This window comes from Haliaeetus leucocephalus, unplaced genomic scaffold (assembly GCF_000737465.1).
Source record: "Haliaeetus leucocephalus isolate CR32 unplaced genomic scaffold, Haliaeetus_leucocephalus-4.0 Scaffold351, whole genome shotgun sequence".
Classification (NCBI taxonomy): Eukaryota; Metazoa; Chordata; class Aves; order Accipitriformes; family Accipitridae; genus Haliaeetus; species Haliaeetus leucocephalus.
Window position 1 is genome coordinate 9,465,734 of NW_010972787.1, and position 26,856 is coordinate 9,492,589.

Consider the following 26,856-nt stretch of genomic DNA (forward strand, 5'->3'; position numbering starts at 1 on the left):
ACAAAGCAAACATATGAGCTGTTTTAGAGTACCGGGCTCTTGCCTGGAAAAATGTTTATCAAACTTTTTGAATACTATGGCTGAGAGTCTGCAGAAAAGGGTCTTTTGGAGACATGGACTCAAATGTGCATACATCACTCCTCTCAGTTATGGGATTCACAGACTAAACACATCTTCCTTTGGTGTTAAAAATGTCCAAATATTATCAGAGTCTATTTTTTGTGGGGTTTTGTTATTTTTTACATGGAGACTTCTGACTGCACCTTCCCAGTCTTTTGACAAATACTCACATACACAGTGACTTGCTAATACATGGCTGCCGTGCTTCTGTTTATCTTTCAGGTGTGTTTTTTTTTAAATACAGGATAATTCTTAGATGTTGTGTTTCCAAAGTCACTACTGCTTTCAGAGTCAATAATTCAGGTTTTTGCATATGGAAGACTTTTAATGAGAAATTCATTATAATGGCTACTAAGATTACTCAAAATCAATCTGTGGTTCCAAAGAAAATTCTGCTCTATGAGACAGCCACAAAGCTTCACTTCGACTCTTAAACTGTATTGCTGCCAGAGAAGCAGAAATTTCCAGTATTTGCAGCCATATTTTATATTCCGTATCTGAATAAAAAGCCAATGTTCCCAACAGAATGGCAGCTTAAACATTAAAAAACATTATTAAGAACACAGTAACTTTTCATTTCAGTACTTTAAAGTTATTTTCTCTGGGCATTGTTGAGATATTCAATTTTGATAAGGAATAATTTTTGCTTTCTATCACATTTATACTGCTTTGTATAATAATATGATATGGATGATACTAGGTATAAGCACTGCAAGTGAAGTAAGTAGAAACTGCAGTCAAACAAAATGCTTTACTTAATTGAAATGAAATGTTTAGACATTGCCATGAAATGACAGGTTTGAAATGATTTGATATTTTCATTGAAAATTTCACTGAATTTGTGGCATTATTGTGAATCCTTTGGAAAACAGAAGTCCAAGTTAGAATTTCTTAAATGACTGTAAGACAGGATTGCATTTCAAGAAATAGAAATAGTAGTTGTTAAGAAAAGTCTGGAATAGTACCATCTGAAAATAATTTATGAAGGCAGTGAATACGCTGCCTAAAACATTATACTATCAAATATAAAATTATGCAATAAGTTTCCTGAAGGAAAAAATACTTATTAGAAGACATGAAGTCAGAGAGCAATTGAGATATTTTTCCCGCAGTACTTCAGTAGGTCCCTACCTTCATGATAACTTCTCTTCATTACTAAATTGTATTTCAAATTGACAACAGCATCATTAAATGTTTGGTTATTGTTCCTGCAAACCTTTCTAGCATATTTTATATATTAATGCATTTACTGTTATATTTTGCAGAACAGAGATTTAGCGGTGATAGATAGACTAGTTCAATATAACACAGAACAAGTAACATTTAATTATTAACAGCATTTGTCTTGTCTATACACTTCCACAGTTCAGCTGATTTTGTATGTACAGGTTCCAGATGAGATGATAAAACACATTCTGACATGATGATGAGCAGGGATCAAGTGAAGTTTTGGAACTATCAGGGCAACTGTCTTTCTAACTCCTTTTTCTCTTTTGATTCTTTTGCTTTTCCATGCACATAAGAACTTGAGTATTTTTAAAAGAAATGCAGACATCCTCTGATTCCAACTGAGTATCTATATCAGTGAAGCAAACTCATGAATTTTTAACTGTCATGCAAACCAATACCCAGGTATCTCCATTTTGGACTCTTTATGAAAAAGAATCTGAATGTCAGAATTCTGGGAAGTCATGCATTGCTATTAATCTTATGTTTCAGTAGCTATTTATAATAGCCATTTTTTGAAGAAAGCTCCCTATAGAGGTACCTGTAGTATTTTATAGGTGTTTAAACACATAGCCTCCTTTTTCTGTCAGACACAATTAAAGCTAATTTGAAGCATGCTGTATACATTTCTCATCCTATTATTGAAGAGCTCTTCAGAGCACACTACTGGAGACTATGTCTATTCAGGTGCTAAAGAAAAAAAAGTTTCTTTGTATCTGTGCTATAACAGAACATTTTAAATTCTGATACTATCAAACTATAACAGCTACTCAATTCATCTAATTAAAAATATAAAAAAAAGAAGAGACCCTGTAGAACAAAAAGAGATAAGCAGCAATTAGTCTCAGTTAAAAGGATGTATTTCAGGCTATTATCTATCACATTACTACTATTAAATATGCTTAAATATTCTCCAGCACACTCACCTCTTTTTGACGGTACTTAATTGCCAGTTTCAATCTTGCAAGATCATTACCACTTTGTTCTTCTATCAAGCTATTATCATCTCTGTAATTAAGAATAATTTCCAATTCCCTGGAACTCCGTGTCTGATCCAGGAGATCTTTTGCAAATTGCTTGCATTGCCGTGACAGTTCCTCGTACTCCGATTTAAATTCATTTTCGACTTTACTCAGTTCCTGCAGCTCCCAGCTCAGTTGAAAAGCGGTAAGGAAAGGATCCTCACTGGACAAAGCAATCAACGACGGGCTTGCCAGAGCCTTGTAGATATTGAGTCTAGATCGAGAGTGGCGGAGGCTGTCCACGTCTGAACTTGAGACACATTCGACACAGTTACAGCGGACCTCGTGGGGCCTGGGCACAGAGACCCCTTTCTGCACAAGGAGCTTTATGATTTCATAATTGTTGGTGTGGGCAGCCAGAATAATGGGTGTGATATCTGGCGTAAATTCCGAGAACTGCTTGTCCAGAAGCACTGGTGGCACCTGTGAAAAAAGGCAAAAACGCTTACAGGCCTCTTCTTTGAACAAGAGCTATAGAAAATTAAGCCACAAATAGTTTACCAGGTACTAACTTACTGATGGATCTTTGCTTCTGGCCAGAGTTGAAGGAAACACTTAGAACAATTCGATTAGCTAAGATAGCCTCTTTCTGGTTAATAAATTGCTATAAACGGGATGTGATTTTTCATAAAACCTGTTTGTACGTAAACAACCCATGGGCAACAATTCATTAGAGCAAATTATTAGATAAACAAAGAAGAGTCAGACACGTACGCTCCTGTGGGGTCCCTTGAAGTGCAAGCTGTAAGCAAGATGGAAATGCCTTCTTGACTCTCACTGGTTAATCTCAGTTTTATAGGGAAGACAGATTCATGGGGGTACAATAGTGATTCTCTGAAGGAAGTGCTGAACAGGATGCAGACAAGTTAGAGTTATAAAATAAAATGGGCAAGTAAATGAGAAAGAAAAGACATGTTTTCTTAAGCAGAAGGTTGGAAATATGACTGTGTAGAGAAACAAAGATAACCTGCTGCAGAAAGCTTAATGTCTTAAGGCTCAGTTCTACATTCACCTGTGCAAACAAACACACTCTTTACACGAAAATGGGGGAGCTGGTAGAACAAGGTTTCCAAAAGAGCATTTTTAAAGCCTCTTCTGGTGTGTTTCTAAATTTTATTGGAAGACTGTAAGCTCCTTCATTTTAAACTTGCTTCTTTGTTTTACAATACCAGACTCTAAAGCCTTTCCCAGATCAAGACAGATCATTAGACTAGTATGATGAAGCCATGTAAGTGTAATTAGCCGCTGTCAATCAAAAAAATGGTACTGGCATCATCACTTATGGACTGCCTTTGGTCCGTAGCTCAATAACCAAGAATAAACTCAATCCACAACAACAAGATGTTCTGAGTGATGCTCCTTTAGGAAGAAGAAAAGGGGAAAACATTTGACTCAAAGTTACCTGAAGGCTAGGGAAATATATGGCAACTGGAGGGAGGAAAAAATGTTTGATGGAAGTCCTACGATAGCAGAATGACCTCATTGCCAGGTGGAAAGAACACAAATAGCTAAGAAGAGAAGTTAATAGAAAACAGGTAAAGCATGTGAGAAAAGTCTAAGAATAAGTTGAAATGAGCTACGTTTAGAGCCTTGGGAGGGAATGAAGCAAAGCAAAAACCTGAAATGCACAGAATCAGACAGAAACTCAGTGGAAAAGAAAACCAGAATGAAATTAAGCTGAAAAGAAATGGTAGTCTGTGGATCTAAATCCATAATCACGGATTTTTTCTCCCTCTTTCTAATGAAGACACTGTGTATTTTGTATATTTTTTAGCTGTTCTGCATGTGAAACAGCTCATGTTTGTTCAATGGCACTGTATCCATGTATAAGAGCGACTATGTGTGTGGGCTGTAAAACAGGGGCCTGAAGCACTAATTAGCTGAATGAGAGAATTACTTTGGGAGGTGGCCACTTTTATTCTTATAAAATGGGGTGGAAAGTCAAGACTGGAGATCTGGTGCTTGGGATTGTAATCACACAACCCTAGGGAAACAATCCCTGCCCGGCCATAGCATATTGCTGACCTCGAGTAGCTGTGCCAAATTCTGAGAAGCTATGTGGAGTCAACAGGCAGAAACCCCTTTTCTCCATTCTCAGGCGCTCAAACACGCACGCTTGGCTTGGCACTGGGTAAGGCCAGCACAGAGTCCGTTTTGGAGCAGGACAGTGGGATGCCTGAGGTAGGCCATCCACCCTCACGACCTCTTGCAGAGGGAGCAGCCGTCCTCACGGTCCTCCCCACAGGCTTACGGGAGATGTTTACAACCAGCGGTTGTGAGCCGAACAGCTCCTGAGCAAGTTCCTTCTGCTTTCTTTGTTGTGAGGTACAAACAAAATAGTGTAGTGTGTGCAGGCTAGATTGGGTTTGTATGGTGGGGCTTTGGTAGCAGGGCAGGGGCTGCAGGGGTGCCTCCTATGAGAAGCTTCTAGAAGCTTCCCCGGTTCCAAGCTGGACCCGCCTCTGGCCCAGGCCGAGCCCATCAGTGATGGTGGTAACACCTGTGGGAGAACAGGTTTAAGAAGGGGAACCTGCAGTGAGTAGGGGGATCAGAATGTGAGAGGAACTCCTCTGTGGGTATGGAGGTCAGTGAAGGAGGAGGGGATGCCCCCGCAGCCTGCAGGGAGGCGGCAGGCTGTCTCTCCCAGCCTGTGGGGTGGAGCAGATGCCCACCTGCAGCCTGGGGAGAGAGGAGCCCAGGCCGGAGCAGGGGGATGCCCCTGAAGCGCTGGAGCAGGCTGTGCCTGAAGGACTGCAGCCCGTGGGAGGGACCCACACTGGAGCAGTTCATGAAGAACTGCAGTCCATGGGAAGGACCCATGCCGAAGAAGTTCATGGAGGACTGTCTCCTGTGGGATGGACCCCACGGTGGAGCAGGGGAAGAGTGCGGAGTCCTCCTCCCCCTGAGGATGAAGGAGCGGCAGAGACAAGGGGTGAGGAACCGACCCCAACCCCCATTCCCCGTCCCCCTGCGCTGCTGGGGGGGAGGAGGGAGAGAAAACCGGGAATGGGGTTGATGTGGGAAGGAGGGAGGGGTGGGGGGGAAGATGTTCTAAGACTTGGGTTTACTTTTCATTATCCTGTTTTGATTAGATTAGTAAGAAGTTAAATTGATTTTGTTTTTTTTTCCCCAAGTTGAATCTGTTTTTCACCTGTGACCATAAGTGGTGAGTGATCCCTCCCTGTCTTCATCTCGACCCACGAGCCTTTCATCATATTTTCTCCTTCCCATCCCACTGGCGGGGAGGAGTGAGCGAGCAGCCTCATGGTGCTTTGTTGCTGGCTGGGCTTAAGCCATGACACAGGCATACACAGAAATATGGGTTTAAAATTACTCAGGAGGTAAGGAACCAAGCTGAGAATATACTGAAGGTACATATGGATGGGGGCACACTTGGGTACAAGAACAAGTGGAAGGTCTGTGTACTGTGCTCGATCTCAGCTGTGGTTGGGACAAGAAACACAACCTGGGCATATGTCTTCTCAGAGGACTCTCTGGCTGTGTTCACACTGCTTTGTCAGGTCTCTTCCAGGACACCTCTGGGTCATCTGTCACCTCCAGGCTGAACACTATGCAGAGCCCACCCAGGGATGCCCACATGCCCAGATCGTTTCATTATTCCTGCCCAGTATGGACTGGGGCTTGTTTTCTCACCTGTCTATGGTGTCAGTGGGGAAAATGAGACCCATTTCCAACCCCAAACGTCACTGGTTATTGTAGTCTTAAATTTATCTTCTCTTTTATTTACATATTATACAGAAAAAAATAGCACATGTGCATACACACACTTTTCCTGCTCTCTCAATTGCAACTGTGGCCAATGCTTTTGAGGCTTAGAAAGAGATGAAAATGGCAGTAGAGGCTCAAAATTTGCATTACTAGAAGTGCGATTTTGGGCTAGCATAGGTCTGAAAAAGGTATATAGCAAGGGATGTATTGTGCTCTGACAGTGTCCACCACAACTAGTGAGACTCCCTCTTGGCCCCAGGGTTAGGGTACCAGGGAGTAGAAGAGAGAGCTGCAAGGGCAGAAAACTCAAGGATACAAAGCTATAACTCAAAACTGACTGCTCAGAGTATTCCTCTGTCATTTAGCATGTCATTATCTTTCTACTTTCTGACAGTACTAAACTAGTATTTGCTTCAAGCCCACCAGAACTGAAGGCTATCTGAACATGTCATTAACCGCAGTCTTCTCTGAAAAATTAACAGGCATGGCTTCAAACAGCATGGCATTATAATGATTGACTTGTACATGGGGTCCATTAACTCAAAAGCTTCTTGTTTTTCTCGTAGCTTATCAAAACCTTTCATCTTAAGGTAACTCAGCTATAAGGCTAACGCACACATTTTGGAATTCATACCATCAGAATTTACCTAAATATAGAAGTGTGTATTAAATAATTTCAGCCTTAGCTTACAGAAACAGTTAAACTTGAAGAGCAAACCCTAAGACTGCAATTGTAATTACAGCATGAGTTTAACCTCTGACCCTTTACCTCCTATTTTAAGATTTCCTACTCATTTAAGCCAAAGATATACAGAATGCCAAAGCAGTAAGGTCAAATTATTCCCTCATCTGCAACATAATGAAGTACTTATCTTTTGAAGTTCTGAGTGCTCTCATGGCACTCGGAATATTTCAGCATTTAACTGTTGACCCAGAGTACTTGCTTTGAAGCCACAAGACTTATGAATTTTACTTTCAAACTACTGCAAAATAATTCTCTTTAAAGAAGCCAAAACAAATAACCCGCACACATTGATATTAGCCACACAATCTAAAGCTTTGACAGAACACTCACAGAGAACATACGAATCTTCCTTAAATCCTGGGAGGATGGGAAGCAACCAGATCTTACAGTCACTGACTGTGACTTCCCAAAACTTAGCAGTGGTGTAACTATATTATACACTTCGGAGCTAATGTGTCAATTGTGAGGCTGCTTAAACTTGGAACGGTCAAGTGATTTTTGCCTCCTTACATTTTGTTGAAAATTTTCTACTTCAACCCTATTTATAGGACTCAGCTAAGCAGTTTGGTGATTGTGTATACTTGTATGCATATCTGTATGGGGATGAGTAGGCAAAAAGAAAAGAAGAAAGTATCGTTCAAAGTCTGTACACTTCAGTGCTCAAGGACATGAGATTTTTCATTGTATTCCTTTACCCTGCACTTACTGTAAGTGGGAATGAGTCAGTCTGACTTGGATATCTAACAATTTTTTTTAGATACTAAGTGGAACAGCCCTCTTCAATATGTGTTTAAGTTCCCTGTATGGTCTGTGTGAAGAGAAGCCCCTTTGTTAAAACAGAAAGAGAAATCTAGGCTAAATTAATGCCAGTTAGGTCTGAGACATTTTCTGTCCCTATGACATTAGAATAGAGACCAATTGCTGATGATCCCTTAGATACCCAGGAAATAGAAAAAGATAACAGTCAGTTTGGAAAAGGAGGAACGGAAACCCCAGATGTGTCCATTTCTCCACCTAGATTTCTCATAATGGCTCTCATTACTGCAGTATCTCAACAGGGAGACTGAAAACCGCAGTGTCCATTTACCTCCTCCTTAAGTGCAAGAGCTCAGAATCTACATACAGCAACCTATTTCCTTGGGCAAATGGATAGCTTGCCTGGTTCTTGTCTTTGCTTATTTATTTACAAATATTTTGCCTTTTGCTTGTAAAGGAGAACGAATCCTGTAATGGCCGCAAGTAGTTAGGTGAATAAATTTCTGAGTCATGTCAATCATGACAGCATGATTGGAGGAAAAACCTAAAGCAAACAACAAAAAAAAAGGATGTATGACAGATAACAAGGTTAATACATATGTCATTTTATACAGTACCACATTATATAAGGAAATTAATATTATAAAGGTGTGTCATCAAGCTCATCAGTTGCTTCAGCACTATTGCTCTATAGCTGTCATCACCCAAACACCATGAAAATGCTGAACTCTACATTTCAGTACAGCCCACAGCATATCCCTATGCATATACAGTTTTCTGATTTACGTTCTGGTTTGCTGAGTTCTCTTCTTTGGTTTCATATTATTTTATCAGCTGAAACACATCCTGATTATGATAGTAGAACTAAGTCCACCAGGAAGGATTCAAAAGATCCTCCTACCCCAACTTCTTTCACATGCACAAAGTCACTCATGAACTACCAGATAACTTGAATGACTTGAAGGTGTAACTTCAAGATAATTTGAATTCAGTTGTCACACCACTGAAGGCAGGGACAGCATCATTTCAGAGCAGCGTGGTTGACGCTAGCCATGCAACACCCGTCTGGTATATTGTCATTTTCTGCTTTCCATAGGCAGCTTCCTTGGCCTCCTTGGAAAGGGTTCAACTTGTTTATTGTCCTTGGACTCATTACATTTCCTACAGGTAAGTACCACACTCTTAATGTGCTACTGCAGTATTTTCTTTCCTTTTATAATATTCTGTCTCCATGTCTATTCTTTTTGTAGGAAACGGATGTATCCACAAAACCTCACCCTTGCTCTACGGCGCTGGAAGTTAACTGACAACAGTCTGAGGACTAAATGTAAATGTATGAATGTGCAATGAAATTTTTTAGAGATACTGTAACCTCTTAAGAATGCACACTCTGAATACTAATTAAACATCTGAAATGCTGCCTGTGTAAGTTCAGCAGATAAAATTTCACCAGAAATTGTGTACTTCAACATTTTCACACCCCCAGTTCAGCTCAACGCTGTCAAGGTGTTTAATGCTCATCTTCCAGATCTCTTTTCTCTGGAGTCTAACCACAAGCAACAGAGATGATAAAAATAAGAAAGCAAATATTTGAGATTAAGTGATGCTTATCTTTTGGGGTCTTAAATAAAATATTGACTCTTAAATAAAGTGTGCTTAAAAATTATAATATTGGTTCTTATATAAAATATAGTAAGACCTCCAATTAAAATTCTAACGCTAGACACATAAGGCCATAAAACATCCCTCTTGTGCTAAATTATAGGATGTGGTTTACAGCAAAATAAAGGGACTGACTAGCCAAAAATGAAATCCTAACCACAAGTTGAGACTTTGTGGTGGGAAGGTTTTTTTGGGCTGCAGCTCTGAGATGGAAATATCTTTTGTGAGATTCCAAATTATGTTATGAATGGAAAAAGTGGGGGATTCCTCGAGGGGAAGAAAGCACATAAATATGACTTAAGGCAATAACAGCTGGACAACTTATCTGGACCTCAGGACTTGGGTTTTGTTACTAGCTCTGCCAGTAAGTCTAGGTTGCCTAGGCAGACCATCTCTTTCTGCTTCTTTTCCCAGTTGGGTATACTTTTTTGAGCAAATGTTTTATCAACCCAGGATGTAATTCCAGTTATGAATTAATGCCAGGAAGATATAGCAAAAAATAATAATTAAAAAACCAGATATTTTTGTGTGGACATTTTTGAACAAAAGATTCTGGATTTTTTTTTTATTTATTTTTAAACCTTAATTTTTTCCAAAATTTGCCTATAATTTAACAACAAGAAGGACCAATCCTCCAACATCAGATTAAATTATTGTGATTATACTATTTTATTATGACAATTATGACTATTAATTTTATAAAATATCCCTACGGTATTTCAAGTCAGCCAAGAAAGGTGTCTAACAGCGAGAAGCTTTGATAAGCAACCCAAAACAGGTATCTAATTTTAGATAGCTAAAGTTGGGTAAGGTAAACACTCCCCTTAGCATACAGCCCAGCAGAACTTATTCAGCAGACACAAGCCATATGCTGAACTCACTCAAAATTGGATGGCTGTGCTACCTCATGCTAATACTAACCCACAGCTAACCGTAGTTCATGCCTCCTAACCTGCACCGCTAAGATACAAGATGGGTATTTTTCCAAAGTACTGGCTTTGTCATTCTGGCCAATTTTCCAGGGTTTATGAGAAGGTATGAACAGTTAATGCTGAACGTGTTACCTCTAGGAGTCTGCTTTTTATCTATCTCCTATTGGTAAGGCAAGGAGCTGCCATTTTTGCCTCCTTGCAAGACCTTCTCAGTGTACACCACATGTCACATGTACACCACATGTACACAGTATTTCCAAGGATTAGGCCTAAATGTCCCTATTTGCTGCTAATGTGTTAGGAAAGGATAACCTCCCCCCAGTTAGAATAGTGTGTTATGCAATATCATGTCCATTTATGTTGCTGAAAATTTACTTCCAGCTTTGCTGGGACATGACAAGGAACAGGGATGTTGCCATAGCTAATACAAAATCCCTGTCACATTTAAGGAGGCTTCAGTGCTTGCCTTTTTGTGTATATGGGAATTTTGCAAAGCTAAATTTACAAGTTTGAGTTATTTTCATTCTGTTTTTTCCAAGTAGAAGCTGAGTTTTCAAAACCTCATAGTTTTTATCTTTTTTTTATCAGTTACACTTAACCCACCCTAAGATGTGAGCCTATAGTTTTCTAATGCTTTTTCATGCTCATCCTATTACAGCTGAATCAATTTTGTGTGTCACAATAGTCACAGCATGGACTGATGACTTCCAGCCTCTGTGCCAGCCACATTGCACAAAAGGCATTAATGTTACATATTAAGAAAAAGAATTACATTAGCATTTAGTAATTCTCTGAAACCAACATTGCTTTTCTAAACAATGAGGATGACTTGCATAACCGCATGATACAAATAACAGTATATACTTAACACATCTGCAGAACATTCAAGCCAAACAGTGTAGAAGGATTCAGCAATAGGAGCACTGGACAGCAGGAAGGAATTTGTCAGAAGGTCTTGTTTGCCCCCTTGAACCTAAAGTATGATAACTACACCTAGATCAATCCCCACAGACATTTGACCAATCTGTTCTTAGAGTCCTGCAGTGGTGGGTGGATATGTTGCACCACTTCCAGACTACGTTTCTGATACTTGATTTGTTTTACCTTTGTGCAGTTTAAGCCTATAATGTCTTGTTCTATAAAATGTGGATACAGAGAATACATTATTTCTTTACTATAGTTTCAGTTTTCTCTTTTAAACACTCATTCCTTCAGACTTTCCTTATGGGGAATATTTTCTAATTTTCTGAACTTTCTTATTTCTTTCTGCACATTCCTTACTGCTTCTGAGTATAACAGAGGACAAATGCACGTATATTTTATCATCTGTGCTCATCCTGATGTGACCAAATATGATGATACTGGCTTTTGCACAGTAATATGATATTGTCCAGTCTTTTTCTATTAGTCTTGTTGTAATCCCCCCTGCAGAACTGTTATCTTAATAGTTTTCAATTCCAATATATACTTGGTTGATTATTTCTGCTCTACTTAGAACCTTACACTTTTTCTTAGTGTTTTATATTTTATGGAAATAATTTCTCTTGTTTGCCCAAATCATCCTGAATTTTAATTGTGTCCTGCAACAGCCTTGTGATCTCCCCAGCTTTGTGCTGCCTACAGATCTAATATACCCTGTCTTTCATCTTAAATGTCAGGAATGAATATACTGATTGGGATAGACCCCTGCAGAATTGCTCATTTCATCCCGCTGATTCATTCATCCTGTTTCACCAAGTACTGCTGGCAACTACTCTTGAGTGTGGTTTTCCTAGACTGTATTTTGGGTGACAGTTTATGAAATCTTACAAAACTCAAGCTCTATGATATGTACATACTGCTTTTCCCCAACATACAGAGCTTACTATCTGGTGATGAATGAAAACTATATTGTTATGACAAGAGTTCTTCTTGACAAATCCTGGTAGGCTGCTATTCATGTCTATGTTTTCTTCTAGGTGCTTAGAAGCAGAACGTTTGATTATTTTTCTCAGGATTCTCCCTGCTGTGAGAAAGAATAGATTTCTTTTATTTGAAAAAGGAGAAGAGAGAATGGAAAGGAAATGCTGTAAAGTGAATTTATAACAGTTTCCAGACAGAATCAGAGGAAAAGATACTTGATTTGATAGATTTGGGACATGCAATTGTTGGGTGTGACTGATGACAACACGCTTCAGCATTTTATTTCTCTTTTTTTTTCTCCTCTCTGCATCTCTGGTAGCTGATCCAAAATGCACAAAAGTGGTCATTTTCAATTAATGTTTTCCTGTGAGCATGACTAGTGGATGGATATGCCCTTCCCTCAGTCAATGTCAAAAGCTTCAGCAAGAGTGGGGAACGACTTAAAAGTAGACACGCAATAAAAGACTGCCAGGATATTTTGAATTTGTTTCCAGCTCTGAAACTCATACCTGCTCTCTCACCATTTATCTTTTTGAAACTAGGTAGAGGACTTTTTAAATTAAGAATTCTGGGCATTGCTTGAGTGCTCATAATGAAAAATGACAAGCAAACAGTGGTGGTTTCACTCAGAGACAGTGAAAGAAGATAATGAAAATGCTTTGCAAAAATATGAGAGCTAAGAAAGAAAAAAGATCTTATTATGGAAATGATTAAAGGAGAGCTTCAATTATTTCTGTCCCATCATAATAAAGCTCATATATGTCTCTCTCAAAGTTTGCATGATGAGCAAAGCCAATATTGAAACTTCCTGAATGTTCAAAGTAGACCTAGTGGGGTCCTTCCCAACTGAATGTTTGTAAATGGATGCATAGACACTTCTCTAAAACACAGAATGGTTCATAAAGGCAAAATCATTTTAGTGAAGTTTATGTCTGACATTCCATTTCCTGACAACCCATGTCTCTGGTCTGATTAGAAAAATGTGGAAAAGCTCTTGCTTTTCCCTGGTTTTTGCCTTCTCCCGAAATGGCACCAATAGTTAGCTGGGGACATTGGAGGAAATTGGCTTGCTTCTCCAGTGAGGTCTTGACAGAGATGTTAGCAAAAAGGAGTTCTTAGAATCTGAGCTGGATCCTTTGTTTTTCGCTGAGCTTCATGGATCTAGAAACAAGAAAAGGCGTTCCACTGGCTAAGGAATGAGAAAGATGGTTTTTGAAAAGCAGCTTTTAGAGAAAGAAAAATAACAGATTGGTGGCCTCTCTAGGTATCAACAAACTGTTTAGGAGATATGAGCGCCTCAGAGGGAAGCTAAACTTCTTTACAGCTGAGTGTAACTATTTAGCATTGCAAAGTAATTTGAGATATCTTCATGGCTGGTAAGTAAATTTTGTGTCTGAGAAAATTAAAAGGGTTATACTTTCAAAGAACAAAGTGGGAATCACAAATTTTCAAAACACTTAAAGAAAAATGTTTTATATATTTTCAAAATATTATGAGAAAGGAATACAAAAGAGTATGGCAGGGACATAGAAACCCCATAAATCTGCAGAGGATGCAAAGAAATGTCATAGTAAGCTGTTTCATAACTACATTATTCCTGGTACGTTATTCAGTGGTTTGTTATTTAGCAGCAGCTCTAGTTTTTGAACCATGCTATAAGTTTTCCATACTTCACAGATGCAAACCAGAACTTGTTTCAGAAGTAGACAGAGGAGACCAAGGCTCACACAACTACACTAGGACACGCTGTGAGTGAAAAATGGAAGTTCCTTTGAGAGGCAATGGATACACAATTGAATTTTACTACAGATTAATGATATTCTCAGCTGTGTTCAATTCCTTAATGATAGACACTTTAAGATCCTCCCTGCATGCAAGAATCAATTGAACAATCCTACTGCTTATGAGGTTTTGGAAAGATGTAGTGGTAAACAATAGAAGATTGCTAGAAATAACAAATTTCCATTTGAATTTCTACTGCAAAGAGATCAAAGGAGAAATGGGAGAGGCATGCATTATTAATAACTTGTTCTATTCAGGGAGAGACCAGGAGCAGAATAGTTAGTTAGAGGTATTTAAGGGTACATTGCTAGAAAGAAGCTTTTGAAACTTGTGCCAAGGGGAATGGATTGGTTCAAATCCTTTAATACTGTGAGTTCTCCTTGTTTCAGGTTAGTCTTATGTTAGTGTTATATTCCTTTTGAGCTTACTGATTTGATTGCAGATCTTGATCCGTACACATCTTACAGACATGGTGCATCCTAGTAATGAATGGGTAAAGATGTAGTCCTAACGTGCTATAGGATATGGAAAGTTTTTTACTTTGAGCTTATGTAAGTATATTTTTACTCAGTTCGGTGCATGGTAGTAACAGCTGCTTAATAAGCAGAGGTTTAAATGAGCAGGAAAGAGAAATTTAACCTTGTCAGCTGGCTTGTTTGTACTTACAGTTGATGTCATAAAGCTAGTTGGTAGCAAATAAAATGGTGGCAGACTTTTTTGCATTTTCTGCAGATATTCAGCAGCATCTCAGCAGTACACAATATGGAATGTAAGGCTTTGAGGGTATATATTTCAGGTTTCCGTTTTTCCTGCCGGAAGGCCTCACACATTGTGACAAGCCTGCAAACTTAGATAATATTTTATTACCAACCCTGAGTAATGTTTTAGTAGCTGAATTGAAAGGGGAAATAATTTTGCCTCCTGCCAGTCTGGGGTGAAGATACGGATCCTGGCACTGGCATAAAGGACAATTAAAACACTTCTGTCAGCACAGTATGTGACGTGCATATCCTCTATCCAGAGAACAGTTGGTAAATTGACAGGCTAAACTGGTGGTCTCCTAAGAAAAGTAAGCCTCTCTAATCATGTTCATGGACTCTGTCAGTCACCCCATTGTGACTTTTGAATTTGTTGGGCTGTTCCAGCTGGATGTTAACAGGAAGGAATATTAGAGAGACTAAATTCCTACAAGTTTCCTAAAAGAGATGGATGATTGAGATCTGAAAAAAATTCTGGAGTGTGAGCTCAACTATATTACTAGATACCAGGGAACCCATACAAAAAGAGGGTATTACGAGTGCATCATCCTCTTAAAAAGCTTTCATAAACATTCATAACATTCAAACCAGAGGAAATTCAATCATGATGCACATAGCTGTGTGGAAATCATGTTTCATAAATTTCACTGCTTACAGAACAATTTGACAAGGGATGATGAGCAAAGTTGATGGTGGAGTGTTGAGGGCCATACATGAGCAAGTTTCTCGACAGTAGCATGTGGGGTTTTTTAAATTTTCATAGGTTCTTCCCATGGCTGAAGGTTTGGAAAGCAATTAATTTTAAAGATCAATAGGTATGATTGCATGTTTGACCCTCAAAGACTGATGTTCGCTTTGAAAAAGTCTTTCAAATTCTACTCTTCCTTGCATACAACTTCTTTAAGAGGTATCTCCACAATCAAGTTCCAGGTAACTGCATTTCAGCACAGTGTCTCACAGACAAGGAAGAACTTTGAAAATATTTTTCAGTGGACCACTTTGCAGCATTGTATTGCCTGAAAGTTTGTGCCCATCAGGACCTTCTGTGCCTTTGAAAGAGCTTCTTTCAACAATAGGGCTCTGGTGGTTCTGTTCCTAAAATCCTTCCTGGGTTTCTGCATTGGACATGGTCAGAGAGAGGATATGTTGTAGATGAACCAACAGGATGGGATTTATCTCCAGATTTAAACACCTAATTATAGGCTCTCTATGTGAATTAGGTTTTTAAGCTCCTGTTATACCCAGTGCAAATCTAGGGTTCATCTCAATTGTCCCCATGGAAGTGCCTAGTGCTGTTTCAGATACCTCCAGGTGTCCTGTGTGATCTCCAGCCACCACCCCACACAGGCACAGGTCTCGCACAGGTCCTGTGTCATAACTGCCATGCCCACATATGTCTCACAGGTATACTAGGATGCCTCACGTTTCACTTATCCACTACACGTGAGCCTCGGAGCTGGGCCCCTGGTTGATGTAGTCAGTAGAGTCCAGAGAACTATTTTTCTTAGCTTACAGTAGACACTTGCATTTGGTCAGCAGACCATCTAGCTCTTCATTGACCTTATTGGGAGCTCTGATATCTGGCTTATATGTGAGCACTAAAGGAGTGATTCGGGTACCTAGACATAGGCATCTAGTACTATTTAAGGTACCCTAGAGAATCAGAGCGATCTACACAAGACCTACTGGAGGGTCTCACCGCTGTGCAGCGTAGATGGAGGACAGGCAGGGTGCCCTGACACAGGAGACACCTCTGCATAGACCCCTGCCTCTACCACTACATTGCATTCAACTTCAGGCATCTGAATCAGGAGCTGAGTCCCACCCCTTACATACATATATAGAGCAGATCTTCTCAATCTGTTTTATCAAGGGCAAAATCATTAACTGTCCCCAGAGGCTGCTCTAGGCAGAGGAGATACTGGTTTGTTTATATTGCTCCTTTAATGTTTACAAACTTGTTAACTTCATAAGTTAAACTGCATAGCCAAATGTAAAGATAATTGGCTACGGGCATTTCTAGACTTTAGAAGACAAGACTACCTCAGTCAAACATGGTTCTATTTGTTGAATCTCTTGGTCTTCTTAATAGATTTATACTACTGGCTTCAGAACTGATTCTTAACCTGCTTTCAAGCACTGAAAGGCTGTTAAAATCTTTAGCTGAAACTGTCTTTGCAGTTGTTGAGTTGTCAGGAAGTGAAAGCAGGTAGGTTTGGCAAAAAGGATTCCAAGCATGCAGGCTTACGAAGATGACAGTATAGGACCACTGATCATATAAGGCAGAGATTTTGGACATTTACTTTTTTTTATTTGCATGCTCTCCCTATTCTGATTGTAAACTTGGGTGAGTGCTGTAAAGTGGGGCTCAACAAATATAAAAAGAAGGGAAAAGAAATCAGCACCAAAAATCTGACTTCCTGAGGAGAAATCTGACTTTTCCAAAGACCTCATTTTTGCATTAACCTTCTAATGATTTAGAGTTATTTTAGATTTTTCTAAAGATTTTGATTTATTTTAGATCTTCAAATGTTTATTGCTAATCTGCACTCATCTCCTCATGATAGAAAAGTGTTTTCATTTCCAGCATGAGCTGAAAAGAAGTGTGAAAAAGCCAGCAAATAATGACAGAAAAGCGCTTAATCTTTCTGAATCTATAACATTTAAAGTTTAGGTAGAAGTTTGGTTCACCAATTGTCTTTAAACTAAATCTGTATTCGTCATTATCAATATTTTCTGAACTTCTGCAAACTGCTAAAATGGAGGACTAGATTCACAGCTGGTGTAAGTCATCATCAATGAGCCTACCTGCCAGGAATCTATCTGTAAGGATTCTGCTAGTCAGATTTTTTTTTTATGTTGCCAATAAAAAATGGCTCATCATTTTGTACAGGTCAAGACACTATCATGTTTCCACATATTTTGGCACTGCTTCAACTTTGGAATATTATGATTTAGCATTTGTTACAAGGTGATGGGTGCATATTGTAGTACACATTGCCTATCTCAATATTGAAGTTGCTAGCACCACTATTTGATGGCACCAGCATTCCAGCTTCTGGAGTCTTTCTTCAGTAATTGTCACAGGTTTTTCTACACAGTCACCCACCCTACCTCCGATGCATATAAACACAGGCAGTTTGGGTTTATTGCCAAGACATAATGACACTTATGTGAAGCTTTTTTTGAACTTGAAAATAGTCAGCATCCCTCAAAAAAAAAAAATCAAAGAACAATATTTTGTAAATCCATATCTCCATCTCATATGCCGTTAGTCATCTCCACCTTATGGTACACCTTTTCTTAAAAGCTATGTGTTTTCACATGCCCAAATGATTATATGAAAGACTGAACATGTGGATAGGCTACTACATCTATTTCATCAGTAAACTGAAATATCCCCTACACAGCCTCTCCCCCGTTCATATCTCTCTATCAGTATGTTAAAACCTGCCAGAAAATTCTAATTAATCAGATGCCACTGGGAAAAAAATACTCAGCTACCCACTCATGCAGCTAGGAGTGGGAAGAACCAACTTTGTGCCCTCACATTCCACTTCAAGACTGTGTACTTCAAGCCCGACAAAATAGCTTTGCATTGCCTCCTCCATACTCATTACTAGCTAGACTGTCATTAATCAGAACATTCAAAAAAGGCACTTAGTTCATGAACTTCTGTGGGAGACATTTTCAAAACAAAATTGATGTTTTAATCTCAACAGACAAAGAGCATTACGCAAGTGATTGTGACTGATATTTTCCAAAGTTACTGGAGAAAGAGTTTTAGATAAGAAAAACTACAAGGCATCATGCAGTACTCATAAAATCTTTTCTTTCTTTCTGCCCCTGTTTCACCAATACAAGTCCCAGTTTGGTAACTACGTGAACATTCAAAATAACATCTTAAAACAAAAGGTCCAACATCTTTGTACTTGAAGGTCCACTGCAGGTGTGCTGGGCCTACAACCTGTATACTTTCCCTGGTCTTCTCCATGATGACCCACACTGCTACCAGGAGGAGGTACAACCCCGACACAGCAACTTCCCCATGTACACCGTTGGGTTGTGGGGCAATGAAGGGCTGGGAAAATGATGGCATCCCATGAGGCTTGGAAGGAAAATAATGGACCGAAGCCAACTAAATGCCCTGCACTTACTAAGAGGAGCCTGACTGAGACTGAAGCTGGGCTATGAGCGCAGCTCCACAGAAGAGCACTGGCTTCATCTCAGGACCCTGGGACTCCTCAAAGGGCAGTTTCAAGAAGTCCAAAGATACTAAGAGACATGAAAGCAACAGAGCATGTGATGAAGCCACACACTGGGGAATTACCTAGGAGACAGGAGCTCTGTCAGACCTGATAGGACGTCTGTCAGAAGAGCAGAATCTATGCTGCCAGCATTTCAGGAATGGAAAATGACTCTTCAGGCTCTGTGCCGCTTTCATGCTGTTTCCTGACTTTTCACCTTTAGACTTTTTATCTGTTTCTGGGAATGCTGCCGGACTGAAGGCTTTTTTCCTGCAAAGCTGTCTAGCCTTGCTGTCTGTATCCCTTCCCAGATAGCTTAGGTGAGTGCCTGAACATCCATGTAGCAGCCTGGCCCAGTGGCCTAGAAACTACTGTACAACATCCTTGACACATCCTCACACAGGACCATTCCCTCCTCCTGGCTGTTCCCCTACATTCTTTCATTCTCTCCAAAACTACATGTCAACACTGCTAAAAAGAGTCAGATGTTGAGACATTTTGGCATAAGATCAATCATTGTTCATTCTGACGAGACTTGCATGCAGTAGATTCAAGCGAAAGACAACTTGCATTGTCAACACTTCCTCTTCTGTTCTACCTTCCCATACTCCAAATAATTATCAATCAGCTAAATGCATCAATATCCCAGTTGTAAAGCCTACCTTGACCAGAGAGACTACTAAAAAGGCCCTTAAATGTTCATGAAGAAGGGTTGTTCAGTCTGTCTAGAGGCAAAATGGTTAATTATCCTTATGCTCTTCCTGAGGGAGTCTCAGAACCTGGTAGTGAAATCAGAAACTTGAATCCATAGCTCTGAGTGCAACCGAAATGGTAGCTAACCAGTTTTGTTTGCACGTGAACTATGGTGAGAATTGGGATGGTGGAAGAGGACTTTACAAAGTGAGTGTATGTTACTTTGGGGTAGGTGGACATTTACAGGACCCCTGTAACCAGGTAGCATTGACAATCCCTGCTGTGATTATCTCCATCTTAACTAACTTCTAGCCTTGAAAAGGCAGGAAAAGTTCATGAAGGTGCTGAGATGCTAATTCAGGCATCGGTATCTTCTACCACTTCCTAACCACTTGCCAGACTCTTACACCCTATCTCTGGGTATTCCTTGGCTTTTCACCAAGGAATATGCTGCATCTTTCAGTCTATCTGTACATTTTAGGTTTCAGAGGTTTGAGTTTTGTCTGTTCTAATAAATATATTTTTCCCCCCAATTTAGACAACATATTGAACTTATCCTTTCTTGGGTCTTTGAGACACTGTCAGGAAAATCCATTAAAACCAATTAAAAAAAAAAAAACCTATCTATGCCATGGACTTGCATTTTTACAGGCCAACACATTGAAGAAGCTGAGGCCTGGCTTCCTGGTTCGACTTTGACTGGCGGGGACCGCAACTGAATCTGGGGGGGGGAGCAAGCCGCAGAAACAGAAGTTGCAAGTATGAGATGGAGAAATTCAACATGTGTAACATTTCTTAGCACAATAAGTAGAAGACAGGGATTTTGCATAAAGTAGTTTATCATGCGATTTTACTGGTTGTCCCAGGAGAGCAAAAAGGCTGTGAAAGTTGCAGGAGGTGCATATAATCTTTTTTCAGCTTCTTACTGCCAGCAATTTCTTCTTTTCTCTGCACGTGGTGTGACAGCACAGCACACAAAAGGAGAGAGGAGTCAAGCTGAAATGAAATGCATGTTTCACAGCATTCTTGCAGACGTGGAGTTAATTGAAACAATTCTTACAAAGGTTTCCTAAGCCAGGGCATCAGAAAGTATGCACTGACTGTTATGCATTGGCTATTCTGCTAATTTTGACCAAACATGAGAAAAATTTAGATATCATGTACCTTGCTAGGACACCCTGAAAATGCAGAGGTGCTGTACAAGGAATTGATGCACTACAGGCAGAAAGATCTTCCTGTTAATAGAGAAACCTGTCTGGACAGTGGACAGGAGACAGGGATAGAAGTCTCACTGAGGACACAGCACCTCTGGGGAAGACAGTGTAAGGGTGACATTTGATCTGTGCATCCAAAGCACCCACAGGCCGAGCAACCTGCTATACAGGAGATTTACCTCCCAAACTGCCTTGATGGCTACTAACTTTTTGGTTCCAAACTGACTGGAAGAAAGCTGCAGGGGCTGGAGTCTGCCAGCTTCCACCTTCTTACCATGACCCTCCCACCATGCCCAGCAGTGTTTTCACATTGACTTCCACAGCACAGGAGTGAACCAGGGACATGTCACTGTGATCACTTCCCTTCCTGTCCTGAAGTTCTCCCTCCTCTAGCAATTCACTTAGGTTTGCAAATGCCAGTCTGGCCTTAGTACAGTATTTTTTTTTCAGACATCTGCAGAACGCTGTCCCTGCGGTGTCCACCTATAAAAATACCCACAGCATCACAAGATCAACTTCTAATAGTGAACAGGGAGGCATAAAAGCACTACCATGTGCTTTTGCTAGCCAGGCAATGCCTGTAAACATTGCAGTTAAGTTCCCATGGCCTAAATCTAGACTGTCAGCTAATACAATGCTACACAGATTGAAGTTTAATAACTGAGACTTCAGCTTCACTTACGTGCTTTGCAGCATCCTTAGAAGACAGCTATACCTCTGCTTCAGTCTTCCCTGAATATACATTAATATCTAGGCAGTCAACCACCCAGCTAAAGATTGATGCCTGGGTTCCTCAAGCAGTATAGCATGCTGTGATTTAGATAAAGGTATTCTACTCATTTTTTTATGCTACCTAACCCCCATCCCATCTGTGGATGCTGCATGCAATTTAACTAGATAAAAATGTTTTCTTTAGATACTAAATTTTAAAGAACAGCTTTTTTTCCCCTCTTCATTTGGCATTCAACTATCCATCAGGGTAAGCAACAAGTGACTTGGCAGATAATTCAGGACATATGGCTTTGAAGAACTGGTAATTTAAAAGTACTTGGACAAGTTTCCTCAACTCATTTACCTTAATTTGTGTTATTCTCTTTTACATGTCCCCTAGCAGCTGGTACAGCTAAAAAAGTGTAGAAAATATAATGCAAGTGACAAAATAACCTTTTCCTGAGTTGTATTACTGTATACCACAAAAACCTCACTCAGAAACTGAGTAGCAGAAGGAGTCAAATACAGTTCAAAGCTGTTAAACATACACACATGCCTCATCTGTAGTCACCAGGTGGCACCAGATGTATCCATATATTGCCAATTAGCTTAAACCTACTGTAACCCATGTGGTCTTTGAAGTGAAAAGCATATCATGTATGAATATTAGGTAGAGCCCAATAGCTGAGTGGTCAGCAGACTAGAGAGTTTAGATATAGCTTTAACAAGATCTGACTTGGTTTGGGGGTTGTTGGGGTTTGTTTGGGTTTTTTCTGAGAAGGAAGTACTGAAGAGTAAGATTCAGTAGCACCTCCTAATTTTGAAGATACTGGTTGGGAAACTTTTCAAAAAATGCAAAAATGTATTATTTTAACTAAATGCATTGATTCTTGGTCAGCATTAACATCTTTTTACACTTTTTCCCCTTTTCTTTTTAAACATTGAAATGTTAAAAGAATTAAATTTTGGAGAAGAATCAATTATTTCAAAAGATACATTTCAGCTGTCCTGAAGAATTGTAGCTTCTGTTGATACAAGAGGAAATTTTCTTCTGGCATTCTGACATTGTCAATGAGCTCTTGAATTATGTAGGAAATCCTATGCTTAAAAATTCTTTTGTTTTACAAATATAATTACACTATTTTATGAGGGTGAAGCTGAAATTAGCTATGCATCATACATGGTATATTATCCTGTGAATATAAAAAAATTAGTGAGAGCAAGTTCATTTACTTGTAAATCATGAGTTGTATCAGGTTTTTTTCTGTATTTGAATGTTCATAACTTTCATCACTAATGAAATATTTGGGAATCTAAACTGATTTGTGAGCTTGGCAGTATTTAGCACGTGCATTTTTCTTATTCCTTATTATCTGTCTCCTCTGTGAATAACTTTTCATCAGGGGCAGAAAAAAAAAAGCAGAAGGATGAAATCTTGACCTCACTGAATCATTGGCAAAACTCCCGCTAACTTCAAGGGGCCAGGATTTTACCACACATGACCAGCTTTATACAAAGACAGAAAACCAAACAGGCAAATATACCATGTTATTAAAAGCACAGAGTCTGAAAATGAATCATCTAAACAATACGGCAAATGTCTACAAATAAAAGTAATCAAAAAAGTCAAGTTGTAAGTTGAAATAGAGTTTCAAAAAGAACTCGATTCTCCAGGGAAAAAACATATCTTTCTGTCTAAACACTGAAAATATAAATTTTAGTATATAATTCTAAGCATCCAGATTTTATATCTTTAGCCTATTGTAATGATTTCTGAGCCAGCAGGTACTTTTGATTATATTAAGTACGCACAGTTGTATCTGCTTCATTGCAGCATTACTGCAAAAATGTAATCGACATTTACATTCTCTTCAGCATGACCCATTCCTAAAAATGAACCAATGTGATTATCTACACATACGACACCCACAGAAGCTTAATGGTTGTTGAGGTCCCCAGTGCAAACAACAGCATGCGCATGTAAATAATCTATTTGTCTAAAGAACATTTTTTGCAAGCACTGGCTTGCAAGCAATATTTGCATTGACAATGGGCAAGCCTAGCCTTGGACAGACACAAAAGGAGATGGCTCTGTTCAAACGATCCATGATTATTCTTCATGCTTTACAGTAATGGAAAGACCCTCAGCAAGTACAAACAGAGAAACCAAGGAAGAGAAGGAGAAGCAGCACTTGTCATACCAGCAGTGGAGTCTGGCACTGAAACAACACGCTTAAGCTCCAGCCCACAGAGCTAACTTCTAGTTTGGAGGAAAGAAGTTTGTGGCTAATTTAACACTGTAGTATGCATCCAAAATGTAAGCCTATCTTTCATCTGCTATAGCATGAAGCTCACCTAAAACAAGTTTTACTATTTGTATTCATGCGTTTCCATCACAGTAGATGTGGCATATACCAAAAAGTAGTCCTGAAAGTCTGAAAAACAGCCTGAAATTTAGGCACCTAGTATAAGGTAAATTTGTATACTCTCTCTCTAGCTAGTCCAAAAAGTCGTTTACGCTGTCTTAAGACAAATAATTGAGAAAGACAGCATAAGTTGTTCTCCAGGTATCTGCTGGTTCCCCCCCCCCCCCCCCATTGATAAGGGGAGCCCAGGCAGCCAGATGAGAGATGAGACACAGCTTTGGATGGCTACTGTCAGGTGAGATGAACTCCACTCTGCAAATGGCAACTTCTGCTATAGAGGCTGGAGAATGGAGACACAGGTGGTTTAACTGGCTTGGCACAGGGCCATGCACTGATCCTTCCAGGTCCTGGTACATTGCATTGAGAAATTCCCATACATTGTATTCTCATCTGCACTATCAGTTGAGAAATAATGAAACAAGACAAACATAGTGAATCTAGTTTTCTTCCCTTTCTCTGGCATAAATCTGTTGTCATTATACGGGAGCTCTGCTTTTACTTGCTAGAAGAAAAGGCAGACACACACATTTGTACAAAGACCTACTATCTTTCTTTCTTTCTTTCCATAACCAAAAAAAGCATAGAATTCATGTTATTTTATCAGCAAAAATTATACTCTTTACCTATTATCTGCAATTCTATCCATAGCAAGTACACTATACTGTAATTAAAGTATATTGTATGCATTAGCTGTGAAAGGGCTGTAATCATTTCAACATACTATTCATTGAAATACATTAATACAGTACCTATAATACATGAAAATTGAAATAGATTAAAATAGAATACAATATTATAACTATTTTTAAGGGTTTTCTTCCTGGAAGATTCCTAGGAATATCAGAATTTCTGGACTATGTTATCCTGTCTCCACTAGTTTCTTAAAATGAGAAAGATATGCAAGAGGCTAGTTGCCTCCTAGAGATGTCTCAAGGCAGTGCAAGGGGAAGCAGAGTAGGTATCATATTTATCATGAGACTGTATGTAATGATTTTCTCCTTTGAGAGAAGACAGGGAGAAAAGGAGAGGAGTTTGTACCTTTCTAGCTGTACTTGATAGGATGGACAACTACTGGAGAGAGGGCTGAAGTTCTGATCAATTGGGTCATGTCTCCCAGTGTTGCCTGCATTAATGATCTTAAGTAATTAATTATTAATGATCTTTAAAGGTCCCTTCTGACTCAAACCATTCTATGATTCTATGATGTCTAAACACAAATTAATACAATGCATACAGCAAAGTCACTGATTTTCTGATTTTAAATACTTGTGATAGTTAGATTTGTTTTTCTTTTTGCGCACTCCCCTTGCACAATTCTTCTCATTAGAGCAGACTACAAACCTAGAGAAAATCCTGCACATACCTGTTTCTCCCCACTGGGCTTCTTGTGGTTTAACAGCAGCTCCACAGCACCAACTACCTCCTTTCGTATGGCATGCAACAGAGCGTCTCCCACATATACATTAAAACTTAAGAGCAGCTCAATGAGCTCAAGGTTCTCATTTTCAATTGCAATAAGGAGTGCAGTTCTTCCCAGGGGATCAATGCAATTAATATTGATCTTGAAATAAATTTCTGCTTCCTCCAAAGCTTTCTTTACACTGGCATAATCTCCTTTCTCCACGGCGTTCAGATAGGCTTTCTCTGAAGGAGACAGTTCAGATTCTGCCCGTACAATACGAAGAGGGATACGATCTCTGTAGGGAGCATTGACACTTCTTTTGTAGTAGAACTGGGCCATATTTTATGCCATTCTAATACTTTGTCTCTGCAATATGAAAAGAAAGATTAAATCAATAATATATTTTGGGGGTACAGTGCACCAAATTAATATCTGCAATATGTAAGTATTTCAAACTCACACTAAAAAGTGATGTTGAAATAAGTACAAATGATCTCTATCAATAGAGCTTGTCAGATCACCAGTAAAATGCGGAAACCAAAACATATAACCAAGTTGTCGCAACTTACCAACTCAAAGCATATCTGTCAGCATACCATTCCCTTGTATGTATACCTCATGCATGTCACAGGTTTAAGGGAATACGATACAATGTAGTTTGCACCAAACCTGTCGCTCCACTTTATCCTTAATTTCTTCATTAATTTCCATTGCCTCATGTTTCCCACAGTTTAAGAGTATTCTCGTACACAGTTGCTCCTGCTGCTCAGTAGACTACAGGGCACGTACACCTTTAAAGCTTGATTACGGTAGTGGTTATGTCACACAGAGATTGGTTCAGTTGCCCACAGAAGGTACCTGCGCCTCTGAGATGCACTACTTATCTCATCTGCACTCCAGCACGGCTTGCGTCCTTCACAACGCCTGTGCACATTCGGTACCTCCGTGCAAATGTCTCTGGTATCCTAAACAACACAGGCGTCACCCAATCCTTCTGTGCAGACAACTAAACACAGCCCTTCTTATCTGTTTCTTCAGCTTGGGCAGAAAGAACTTGTTAGAGCTAGAATAGTTATTAGCATTTACATCTTTCAGTGCTGCTGAAATATCCTGACTTATCTTTGGCAGGCACAGTTCAGTGGTGAGCTTTCCTACTAAGATTTTGATTCAATCTCATATGCTATTAGAAAAACATTCATATAAAATGCTTTTTCAACCAGCACTTACTAGGGTATAAATTAGAATTCAGAGCCTAAAAGGAAGAACAAAATCCATACGAGAGAAATTCCCAAGGACTGGTAGATAATAATCATCATTTTGACTCTGAACTATTCAGTTCTAAACTGGAATTAATACTGAAACACTGCAACTGTAAAACAACTCTAAAGTCTTACATATAATAAAGCATTTAATGCCTCTGCTTTTACTCTGTATACTTTGTGCAAGGACTTCACAAAAATAATTCTTTCTAACAGGATGATTTTCTCCTGTCTCTGCGGGGGGGGGGGGGGGGGGGGTTTTTTTTTTT

The 26,856-nt window shown here is 39.4% G+C and overlaps 1 protein-coding gene across 1 annotated transcript in view; it reads right to left on the reverse strand.

Annotated features, from left to right (window-relative positions):
• The window catches only part of TRPC4 (transient receptor potential cation channel, subfamily C, member 4), a 92,189-nt gene extending 66,495 nt beyond the window's left edge, over nt 1–25,694 (reverse strand). Inside the window, exons 1-2 of the mRNA XM_010572773.1 lie at nt 25,290–25,694; nt 2,274–2,792 (exon numbers count right to left, since the gene is read on the reverse strand). Coding sequence (XP_010571075.1) covers nt 2,274–2,792; nt 25,290–25,667 — 897 coding nt within the window. The 5' untranslated portion in view covers nt 25,668–25,694. The remainder of the gene's footprint in view (nt 1–2,273; nt 2,793–25,289) is intronic.
• Between the last annotated feature and the right edge of the window lie 1,162 nt (nt 25,695–26,856).